The 12299-nt window shown below is 45.7% G+C and overlaps 1 protein-coding gene across 1 annotated transcript in view; it reads right to left on the minus strand.

The window, feature by feature from the left end:
* LOC135096987 (RB1-inducible coiled-coil protein 1-like) overlaps positions 1-11448 on the minus strand; it is a 13085-nt gene extending 1637 nt beyond the window's left edge. The window contains exons 1-12 of the mRNA XM_063998748.1: positions 10078-11448; positions 9571-9725; positions 7351-7547; positions 6920-6977; positions 4792-4939; positions 4294-4420; positions 3674-3915; positions 3469-3563; positions 1953-2123; positions 1116-1229; positions 790-860; positions 249-435 (exon numbers count right to left, since the gene is read on the minus strand). Coding sequence (XP_063854818.1) covers positions 249-435; positions 790-860; positions 1116-1229; positions 1953-2123; positions 3469-3563; positions 3674-3915; positions 4294-4420; positions 4792-4939; positions 6920-6977; positions 7351-7418 — 1281 coding nt within the window. The 5' untranslated portion in view covers positions 7419-7547; positions 9571-9725; positions 10078-11448. The remainder of the gene's footprint in view (positions 1-248; positions 436-789; positions 861-1115; positions 1230-1952; positions 2124-3468; positions 3564-3673; positions 3916-4293; positions 4421-4791; positions 4940-6919; positions 6978-7350; positions 7548-9570; positions 9726-10077) is intronic.
* Between the last annotated feature and the right edge of the window lie 851 nt (positions 11449-12299).

The following is a 12299-nucleotide window of genomic DNA, read 5'->3' on the forward strand; positions in this document are numbered from 1 at the left end:
TCCTCCATGTTTCCTCCACCTCTCCTCTAATCCTGACTATTCTGTGACACTTGCTTCATTGATAAAATAGTGCTTTTGTTATATAGTCTGCCACCACAGCCAATACTTCTTCTCTCCACCACCCTCTCTCCTTTCCTCCAATATCTCCCTCCACAAGTTACCTCCATGCTTCTCCTTGTTTGCACACCTTCCCCAGTCATCCCTCCACCTCCCCTCCAATCCTCACTCTTCTCTGATCCTTAGTTCACCTGCAGGAAGGCCCTGGAGAAGGCGTGCCGGCGAGCCACCTCCGTGACGGCTGCGGCATAGACCCTCGGGGTGCGGTGAATCTGCTCCACCACTTGCAGGAGTCCAGCCAGGCGCCGAACACTCTCTTGATGCATGGAGACGCGCGTGTCCGCCTCGTACAGGCGCCTCTCTATATACATTATCCACCTATGGGGTCAGGATCGGTTAAGAGAGACAGGCAGGGAGGCAGGGGGGCAGGGAGGGAGGGGGGGAGAGAGACACAGAGGGGGTGGGAGTTGAAAAGGGAAAATTTTGTAATGGAGAGAGAGAAGAAAGAGGAACAAGTGACAACACAGCTCAAAGTGAATAATGAAAAGAGAAGGACAATGATGATAACAAGAAAATAAGGAAGGAAGGAGAGAAACTGAGAAAGAAAACAAACAAACAAATATCATTACCAAAAAAGGAACAGCTGATTCTTCTTCTCCTCCTCCTCCTCCTCCTCTTCCTCCTCCTCCTCCTCCTCCTCCTCCTCCTCCTCCTCCTGCTGTGAATACTTACTTCAATCTAACGTACAAATTCTCCGACAGCTCTTCCTTTGCCTTGATGCATCTCCTTTTGATGTCTTGCAGCTGAGAGAGAGAGAGAGAGAGAGAGAGAGAGAGAGAGAGAGAGAGAGAGAGAGAGAGAGAGAGAGAGAGAGAGAGAGAGAGAGAGAGAGTTAGTAACACCTCCAGTAAGAATTTCATAGTATTTTTTGATTATTTTTATTATGTTCCTATATTACTACTACTATTACTACTACTACTACTATTACACACACACACACACACACACACACACACACACACACACACACACACACACACACACACACACACACACACCTTTTGATGGTTTTTCAACATGTGCATCAAATTCTTGCGGTGTGAAGTGCAGAGGTCAGGGAATATAGATGGGTCATTCACCTTCCCTGCCCTGTCCTGGTTCTTCAACAGAGCCTGCCAGAGAGAGCACAGGTCAAAAAAGCACTATTTTCACTATGAACCAAGAGACACAGGATAATCAGAATTGGAGGGAAGGTGGATGGAACATGGAAGAAGGTCTGTGAGGAAGGAGAAGTGTGGAGGTAACTCATGGAGAGAGATATGGAGGAAAGAATAGAGGGTGATGGAGGGGAAAATGGCTGGCGGTGATGTCAGACTATCTAACAAAAGCACTATTTTAACTATGAAGCAAGACTTGCAGGATAGTCAGGATTGGAGAGAAGGTGGAAAAAACATGGAGGAATGTCTGTGAGGAAGGAGAAGCCTGGAGCTAACTCATGGAGGGAGATATGGAGGAAAGAATAGAGGGTGGTGGAGGGGAAAATGGCTGGCGGTGATGTCAGACTATGTAACAAAAGCATTATTTTAACTATGAAGCAAGACTTGCAGGATAGTCAGGATTGGAGAGAAGGTGGAAAAAACATGGAGGAAGGTCTGTGAGGAAGGAGAAGTGTGGAGGTAACTTATGGAGAGAGATATGGAGGAAAGAATAGAGGGTGGTGGAGGGGAAAATGGCTGGCGGTGATGTCAGACTATCTAACAAAAGCACTATTTTAACTATGAAGCAAGACTCGCAGGATAGTCAGGATTAGAGAGAAAGTGGAGGGAACATGGAGGAAAGTCTGTGAGGAAGGAGAAGTGTGGAGGTAACTTGTGGAGGGAGATATGAAGGAGTACCTGTGAGAAATTGCTCTGCTCCTGCACCACGAAGGCAGCATCATGCATGAGCTGCTCCAGGCCACACAGGCGCTCACCAAGCCCCTTCACCTCCTTCATCTGTGGCCGGTCTGCCTCTCGAAGCACAGCGCTGACCTCTTGCCCCACTTGTTCCAGCAGCCCCTCACTGATCTGTGTGGTAGCAGCAGTACTGGTGCTGAGTGTGTGTGTGTGTGTGTGTGTGTGTGTGTGTGTGTGTGTGTGTGTGTGTGTGTGTGTGTGTGTGTGTGTGTGTGTGTGTGTGTGTGTGTGTATGTGTGTGTGTGTGTGTCTAGTTGAAGTGACGCGGGTTTTTGAGGGTGTTTTTACAGTTGCAGTGACAGATTAACAACATTTCTGCATTACTGACAGGAGAAACACTATTTTAAAAGGCTCCAGTTGAAGTGACACGAGTTTTCAAGTTTGTTTTTACAATTGCAGTGACAGATTAACAACATTTCTGCATTACTGACAGGAGAAACACTCTTTTAAAAGGCTGTAGTTGAAGTGATGTGGGTTTTCAAAGGTGTTTTTACAGTTGCAGTGACAGATTAACAACATTTTTGTATTACTGACAGGAGAAACACTCTTTTAAAAGGCTGTAATTGAAGTGATGTGGGTTTTCAAGGATGTTTTTACAGTTGCAGTGACAGATTAACATTTCAGCATTACTGACAGGAGAAACACTCTTTTAAAAGGCTCCAGTTGAAGTGACGCAGGTTTTCAAGAGTGTTTTTACAGTTGCAGTGACAGATTAACATTTCTGCATGACTGACAGGAGAAACACTCTTTTAAAAGGCTGTAGTTGAAGTGATGTGGGTTTTCAAGGGTGTTTTTACAGTTGCAGTGACAGATTAACAACATTTCTTCATTACTGACAAGATACAATCTTTTAAAAGGCTGTAGTTGAAGTGATGTGGGTTTTCAAGGGTGTTTTTACAGTTGCAGTGACAGATTAACATTTCTGCATTACTGATGGGAGAAACACTATTTTAAAAGGCTGTAGTTGAAGTGATGTGGGTTTTCAAGGGTGTTTTTACAGTTGCAGTGACAGATTAATATTTCTGCATTACTGATGGGAGAAACACTCTTTTAAAAGGCTGTAGTTGAAGTGATGTGGGTTTTCAAGGGTGTTTTTACAGTTGCAGTGACAGATTAAAAACATTTCTTCATTACTGACAAGATACACTCTTTTAAAAGGCTGTAGTTGAAGTGATGTGGGTTTTCAAAGGTGTTTTTACGGTTCCAGAGACAGATTAACAACATTTGTGCATTAGTGACAGAAGAAACACTCTTGAGAACCAGGCTGAGTGTCCCTGTGGCCTTGGAAACATGCAATATTCTAACACAGGGGGAGGGGGAGCCACACTAATGTGACAACACTCAACTTGTTAAACAATGCAAGATTACAAACTTGACTCAATCCTGCGGAAACAGAATTACACAGCAAGAATTAGGTGTGAATACCTGACATACACACACACACACACACACACACCTGAGCCAGTCCCCTGCAGCAGAGTTGGGCAATCTGTCTGACGTCACTTTGGCTGTCCTTGGCGCTGATCCAGTCCAGCAGTGACACTTGCCTCACTGACAGACAGACAGACACACAGAGAGAGAGAGTGAGAGAGATATATCAACAATTATTCTTATTTACAACAACAACAACAACAACAACAACAACAATAACAACAACTTACTTTCTCCTTTTCCTCCTTCTCCTCCTCCTCCTTCTCCTCCTCTTTTCTCCTCCTCCTGCTCTTCCTCCTCTTCCTCCTCCTCCTTCTCCTCCTCTTCCTTCTCTTCCTCCTCCTCTTTCTTCTGTGCTGTGCTTGTCCTCCTCTTCTTCCCAGCTTCTTCCTCTTCCTCTTCCTCTTGTGTCTTCCCCAAGAGTTCAGGGAAGACTGGAATCCTTGCCAGTAGCTTAAGGTCCTCTTCAAAACTGTAAGTAGTAGTAGTAGTAGTAGTAGTAGTAGTAGTAGTAGTAGTAGTAATGTTGGCAGACGGACACACATACACACACACTCCAACCAATCTTTCATCTCTTTCCTCCTCTCTCCTCTCTCTTCCTCCTCCTCCTCCTTCTCTCCCTACCGGTAAGTTGGCAGGAAGAGTGGGGCATCACACAAAACTATAGGAGAGACTTGTAAATGATAAAAAATATAAGCAAGACATTCTCTCCACCTCCCTCTCTTCTCTCCTCCATATCTCCCTCCAAAAGTTACCTTCAGGCTTCTCCTCCCTCACAGACCTTTCTCCATGTTCCCTCCACCTTTCCTCCAACCCTGACACACACACACACACACACACACAAACTCACGACTGAAGCAGGGCGACCTTCTCCTCTGGGCCACTGAGATACTCCACAAAATTTTGCTGGAATGCGTCATGTCTTGTTCTGAAGGCTGCCACAATGTCCTCCAAGTTGGCCACCACTGCTGCCCAGCCTGCAGTAGTAGTAGTAGTAGTAGTAGTAGTAGTAGTAGTAGTAGTAGTAGTAGTAGTAGTAGTAGTAGTAGTAGTAGTAGGAGTAGTAGTAGTAGTAGTGGACAGAGGAAAGAAAGAGGAAGAGGAGAGAGACAAATTCATAACAATTATTTCTTCTTCTTCTTTGTTCCCTCTTCTCTTCTTTATCTTTTTCTCTTTCTTCCTCTTTACTTTCCCTCTCTTTCTGCTTTCCCTTGTGACCTTCAGAACCCCCTGTGACCTTCAGAACCCATGACCTTCATTTTGACACACTCACAACATTCAAATTTGAAAAACCTAACTTAACCTAACTTAACATAACCTAACCTAATCTGACCTAACCCGACCTGACCTTGTTGCTGCAGATGCTGGTCGTGAACAAGTTGGCGACACGTTCTGGTGACCTCACTAGTGTGCTCGTAAAACTGCTGTGCTAACTGTGTCCGCGCCACCACAGCGTTGTAAGTGGCTGGCATGTTGAGACACCCCTCCACCTGTGCCTGCAACAGTAGTAGTAGTAGTAGTAGTAGTAGTGGTAGTAGTAGTAGTAGTAGTAATTCAATAAAATAAAGCTGAATAAACAAACAAACAAACAAACAAACACACACATACACACAATAAAATAACAGAATATCAAGGAGTAAAAGTTGTATTTGGCAGTGGTCAGAGGTGAGGTCAGCCAGGAAGGTGAGAGGTCAGTGGGGAGGGCTGCAGCCTGGGGTGGTACAGCCAGCACTGGGAGAGTGACCACAAGGATGAGGGAGGGGAGGTCAAGAGGGGCATGGGGGGTCAAGGCGAGGGGGACGCAGCCAGCACACTGAGGACCGGTGGGCAGGACGACAAGTAGCAGACTGGGCTTCAAAAAATTGAGGAAAGAGACAGGAAGGAAGTGTGTGTGGAAGAGAGTGGTGGGTGAATGGAGCAGCATCACCAAGGAGGCTGTCAGTGGTGGTGAGTGGGGAGTCACCAGGGAGCTGTGGAGGAAGGCTGCCAACCACACAGATGAGGCTAGCAGGCAGACACAGGCAGATGTGTCTTGTGCTGAGCCTGCCACATGTAGGCCTGCTGGCTTGCTGCATCTGCCTGCCTCACCACTGCAAGTCAACCACCATTCTCACCCCTTCACCACCACCACCACCACCACCACCAGCAGCACCTGTTGACAGTAGTAGTAGTAGTAGTAGTGGTAGTAGTAGTAGTAGTAGTAGTAGTAGTAGTAGTAGTAGTAGTAGTAGTAACATACACACACACACACACTAACCACTGTCACCTTGCAAACAAGCAATAGGCACATAGCAATTCTACAAATTCAACAAACAACATCAAATATTAACACAACTCACAAAACATTAACAACAAACAACAAAAAATAAAACAAAAATCAATACAAAACACAAACTAACATGAAAAATACAGCAAGATTGCCAGAGTGACTCGCGTGTGTCAATGACCCTGGCAGAGTTGACAAGCTGAAGAGGGGAGGCATCCCAGACACTGACACACACACACACACACACACACACACACACACACACACACACACACACACACACACACACACACACACACACTGCGCAGCCTGAATTGGCCCACACAGGTAAACTCAGTCAGTCAGTCAGTCAGTCAGTCAGTCAGTCAGTCAGTCCATCAGTCAGTCAGCCACACAGTTAGTTAGTTAGTTAGTCAGTCAGTCAGTCAGTCCATCAGTCAGTCAGTCAGCCAGTCAGTCAGTCAGTCAGTCAGTCAGTCAGTCAGTCAGTCAGTCAGTCAGTCAGTCAGTCAGTCAGTCAGTCAGTCAGTCAGTCAGTCAGTCAGCCAGCCAGCCAGCCAGTCAGTCAGTCAGCCAGCCAGCCAGCCAGCCAGCCAGCCAGCCAGCCAGCCAGCCAGCCAGCCAGCCAGCCAGCCAGCCAGCCAGCCAGCCAGCCAGCCAGCCAGTCAGTCAGTCAGTCAGTCAGTCAGTCAGTCAGTCAGTCAGTCAGTCAGTCAGTCAGTCAGTCAGTCAGTCAGTCAGTCAGTCAGTCAGTCTCCTGGTGCAGGCTGCCTCTCCCTCGCCGGCTCCAGCCAGCGTGCCTTGCCTCACCAGCCGAGGGACACACAGCCTTGTCACTGGTGAGTTTGTTGTGCACCACAGTCAGGCAGGGTGTGTCTGCTGGTGCACCCTCACTCTGCCAGCCCCTCTGCCATTCCTCTCACTGCCCAGGAGTCTCTCCCGCACCAAACCACGTGACGGCCGCCACCCAGCACCGCCCATGCCAGGACCCACAGGACCATCACCCACACCCCTCCCGTCCGTCCACACCTCATGGAAAAACTTGTCTTATTTGGCCTCAGCGGAGACACACACACACACACACACACACGCACACACACACACACACACACACACACACACACACACACACCAGTTTGGAAGAACTCTAAGCTAACCAAACTTAACCTAACCTAACCTAAGCTAAGGTAAGCTATCTGGCAATACTGACCTGTTTGTCTGTGGGCACCTTGACAGCATTGTGTATTGCACCTTTCAACACCTCAACACTGCACAAAATAAATAAACCAATTATTATTATCATTATTATTATTATTATTATTATTATTATTATTATTATCATTATTATTATTAGTGTGATTGTTGCCTCAGACTGTTCAGCTAACTAAAGGCTTACTCAAGTACCTATGTAGGCCTATGTATATTGACAGGTCACAAAATCTGTAGGCCTATGTATATTGACAGGTGACAAAATCTGTAGGCCTATGTATATTGACTGGTCACAAAATCTGTAGGCCTATGTATATTGACAGGTCACAAACACACACATTGATATAATTCTAATTACATAAATACCTTTGCCAAAAAATACATCTCTCTCTCTCTCTCTCTCTCTCTCTCTCTCTCTCTCTCTCTGCCTACCTCTCTAGTGCCAGGTTCATGTCAAAGGTCATCATGGTGCCAGTGTCAACAAGGAAAATGTAAATCATGTTGGCTCGGTTGAGGTCAGGTCAGGTCAGCCAGCCAGCCGTCCAATCACAATCCACAAAGCTCTGGGCCAATGGGAGGGCTGATGGTGATCACCTGTTGACCAATAGGATGGCTTGGTTTTTGCTTGGCTGAGGAGAGAGAGAGAGAGAGAGAGAGAGAGAGAGAGAGAGAGAGAGAGAGAGAGAGAGAGAGAGAGAGAGAGAGAGAGAGAGAGAGAGAGAGAGAGAGAGAGAGAGAGAGAGAGAGAGAGAGAGAGAGGTTAGGCTAGGTTGCTTTAGATTTCATTGTGTTAGGTTAGGTTAGGTTAGGTTAGGGGTGGGTCAGGCTAAGTCGGCACATCACCTGTGGTACAAATGCATCAAAAACACCTTTGGTCATTTTTTTATAGCATCACCTTAGTTATCCTGCTAAATTTGCAGCTACAGCCAACACTGCCATCCCCTTTACTTCTTGCACCATACCCTAACCTAACCTAACCTAACCTAACTCCAACCTAACCTAACCTGACTTAAGCTAACCTAACCTGATCTAACCTAACTCTAACCTAACCTGATCTAACCTAACCTGACTTAAGCTAACCTAACCTAACCTAACTCTAACCTAACCTAACCTGATCTAACCTAACCTAAGTTAACCTAACCTCACCCAACCAAGGCTAACCTAACCTAACCTGACCAAAGTTAACCTAACCTAACCTAACCTAACTCAAGCCACTAGCTGCATCAGACAACAACAAGAGGTGCCCCTGTGTTGGCAAGCTTCCCACTGCCGCAGCGCCAGTCACACTGCGGCCGTCAAGGAGAAAGCACATGGGCACCTTCTCTCTGTCCCAACAACTCGTGTGGCTTGACATGCGCACGCACACACACACACACACACACGCACACACACACACACACATATTTATTTACACACACACACATATTTATTTACTTATGTGTGTGTGTGTGTGTGTGTGTGTGTGTGTGTGTGTGTGAGTGTAGTGAGCAGTGTTGTTTATAGAAAGTGTGTTTACTTCAAGATTATTCAAACCATTTGTGTGTGACATGCACATTTGTGACAAGCCAGCGACAACTTTGTTTGTTTGGGCAGCACGTTAATTTTAGCATTGAGAACAGAGAAGGCTTCCGTGCTAGAACACGCTGCATGCCACTCACCAAACCACTCACACTAATCCCACTCATTTTCTTCACCTACAAATACAAGTTGTTGCAAATGTCATAATTTATTGATTTATTTCATCAGTGTAGGTGGTTTTCAATGACACAACTCCAATTCTGCACTGCACATTGTTTGTTTGTTTGTTTGTTTGTTTGTGTTACCGTGTCTTAGTTGTTCACACCATAAAAAGGGTGAGTGTTCAGTGGTGGAGTGTGAACACCTTGCCTCAGAGGAAAGGGTCAATGCATGGTGGTGTGTTGGTGTTGCACATGTTCCTGTCCCTTGCTAATGTTCAACAGTCAACAAAAGGTGCACTCAGTAATTGCAAAGGAGAAAAATGACTTTAAATCTACAGCTGTGTTTACTGACCAGCGCACCACTGGTGTGCCAAGCCCCACACACCAGTGTGCTCACTGCTGCACCCGTCCACCTGTCCACGGTGCACAACAACCTCACGGCTTAACACAACACAACACAACACAACACAAGCTAACCTAACTCAACATAATATTACCAAACCTAACCTAACAAAACCTAACCAAACCTAACTTAACCTAACCAAACCTAACTTAACCTAACCAAACATAATATTACCTAACTTAATCTAACCTAACCTAACCAAACCTAACTTAACCTAACAAAACCTAACTTAACCTAACCAAACATAATATTACCTAACTTAACCTAACCAAACCTAACCAAACCTAACTTAACCTAACCAAATATAATATTACCTAACTTAACCTAACTTAACCTAACCAAACCTAACTTAACCTAACCAAACCTAACCAAACCTAACCAAACCTAACTTAACCTAACCAAACCTAACCATACCTAACCAAACCTAACTTAACCTAACCAAACCTAACTTAACCTAACTTAACCTAACCAAACCTAACTTAAGCTAACTTAACCTAACCAAACCTAACCATACCTAACCAAACCTAACTTAACCTAACCAAACCTAAAGTGAAGCAAGAATTTACTTACTGGTTCACAATTGCCAGGTGAAGCAAGCAAATTTACAGTTTACAAGACGCTGGCGTGACCTGCGAGACTCAACACTGTCCTTTCTTTCTTCCTTCCTTCCTTCTTTCCTTCCTTCCTTCCTTTATTTGTTTGTCACGAATTGTTCTCCTTCCTTTCTGCAGACACAACACTTAATGATATTCACGAAACAAATAACAACAGGAGGAGGAGGAGGAGGAGGAGGAAGAGGAGGAGGAGGAGGAGGAGGAGGAGGAGATAATTATAAGGAAAAAGAGACCAAGGAGAGAGAGAGAGAGAGAGAGAGAGAGAGAGAGAGAGAGAGAGAGAGAGAGAGAGAGAGAGATCAGGAAATTAAACCTTAGTAGTAGTAGTAGTAGTAGTAGTAGTAGTAGTAGTAGTAGTAGTAGTAGTAGTAGTAGTAGTAGTTTTCGTTGCGTGTGTACGAGAGAGAGAGAGAGAGAGAGAGAGAGAGAGAGAGAGAGAGAGAGAGAGATCGCCCTCACTCACCAGGCAGAGGAGACAGCAGCGGCCTGAGAGGTGCCTTCAAAAGACACACGCACACACACACGCACACACACACAGGCAGGCTCACACGCACACACAGACACACATACACACGGACAGCAGGAGGAGGAGCACTGTGACAAAGGTAAACAAGGCAACAATGACGATGATCTTGTTCTTGATCTTGTTGTTATTCTTCTTGTGACGTCTTCCGCAGATCAGCTACTTGAGAGCACGGGGTCAACATGTCTCCTCTAATTTAACACCTAAACTCCCTCAGGCGTACTTCCCAGGCGTGCACAAGGGACTTTTTCATCTCTTTTAGGGTCCCTTCCCTTTCTTCCTTGCCACGACACACTGGCAGCACTGTCAGCGTGCCTCTGTGTGTGAGCTGGAGGAGGCAGTAGACACCTGCCGAAACGATAATTACTCCCAGTGAGGTGTGCAGCACTGTTCAGGGGGTGCTGTGAACTTATCATTAAAGCCAGATGTGACCTCACTGAACGTTTCCCTTTGTGTCTCACAACACAAGGGGGCAGTCACAGCCTGCCCTCTAAAGACAACTCTCTTCCTCCACACAAAACTACAAGCACCTAATAACACACACACCATTCACTCAAAAATTTTAAAATCATCATGGTGACTCCTACACCAGCCTCGGAGTCCCCATCTGGTGAGGGGACCATAAATGTCCCCAGGTCGGACTGCCTTTCCGTCGACGACCCTAAGTGTCTTGACACCCCCCTCAACTTTTTCTTCATTAACTTGTGCATTCGCGGTCTAAGATCTAATTTTCAATCTGTAGAACACCACCTCTCCTCTTCTAAACCTTATCTTCTTTTCCTCACTGAAACCCAGGTGTCTGAGGCAACTGACAGTAGCCCCTTTTCTGTTCCTTCCTACTTTCTCTATCCTCATTTTCGATCCAAAGCTGGATGCTGCGTTTATGTGCCAATGACTTAACCTGCTCTCGTGCCCATGCTCTTGATCTTCCGAGTTTTCCACCATCTGGCTACGACTACAGAGTCACTCTCATACTAAATTTATCTGTGCTGTATACCTCTCAATTAACTCCTCTGACTATAAGAAATTCTTTGACTACTTAACTTCCAAAGTGGAGCACATTCTGACCCTCTTCCCTTTTGCAGAGATCTCCATTCTTGGAGACTTCAATGTTCACCACCAGCTTTGGCTTTCCTCTCCCTTCACTGACCATCCTGGTGAACTAGCCTACAACTTTGCTATCCTCCATGACCTAGAGCAACACCCTACTCGTATTCCTGACTGTCTTGGAGATACGCCCAACATTCTTGACCTTTTCCTGATCTCTAATCCTTCTGCTTATGCTGTCACCCTTTCTTCTCCATTGGGCTCCTCCGATCACAATCTCATATCTTTATCTTGTCCTATCACTCCAATCCCTCCTCAGGATCCCCCTAAGCGAAGGTGCCTCTGGCGTTTTGCCTCTGCTAGTTGGGGGGACCTGAGGAGGTATTTTGTTGATTTTCCTTGGAATGACCACTGCTTCCGTGTCAGAGAGCCGTCTTTGTGTGCTGAGCGCATAACAGAGGTGATAGTGTCTGGCATGGAGGCGTACATTCCTCACTCTTTTTCTCATCCTAAACCTTCTAAACCTTCGTTTAACACAGCTTGTTCTCGTGCTATACATGATAGAGAGGTGGCCCACAAAAGGTACTTAAGCCTTCCATCACCAGAATCTCATGCACTTTATATTTCTGCCCAGAACCATGCCAAGTCTGTTCTCCAACTAGCCAAAAACTCCTTCATTAACAGAAAATGTCAAAACCTTTCAAGATCTAACTCCCCTCGTGATTTCTGGCATCTAGCCAAAAATATCTCCAATAACTTTGCTTCTTCTTCTTTCCCTCCTCTACTTTAGCCAGATGGCACCACTGCTATCACATCTATTTCTAAAGCTGAACTCTTTGCTCAAACCTTTGCTAAAAACTCTACCTTGGACGATTCTGGGCTTGTTCCTCCCTCTCCTCCACCCTCTGACTACTTCATGCCACCTATTAAAATTCTTTGCAATGATGTTTTCCATGCCCTCGCTGGCCTAAACCCTCGGAAGGCTTATGGACCTGATGGGGTCCCTCCTATTGTTCTCCGAAACTGTGCCTCCGTGCTTGCACCTTGCCTTGTCAAACTCTTTCATCTCTGTCTGTCAACATCTACCTTTCCTTCTTGCTGGAAGTTTGCCTACA

The sequence above is a fragment of the Scylla paramamosain genome, unplaced genomic scaffold (assembly GCF_035594125.1).
Source record: "Scylla paramamosain isolate STU-SP2022 unplaced genomic scaffold, ASM3559412v1 Contig10, whole genome shotgun sequence".
In the NCBI taxonomy this organism is placed as follows: domain Eukaryota; kingdom Metazoa; phylum Arthropoda; class Malacostraca; order Decapoda; family Portunidae; genus Scylla; species Scylla paramamosain.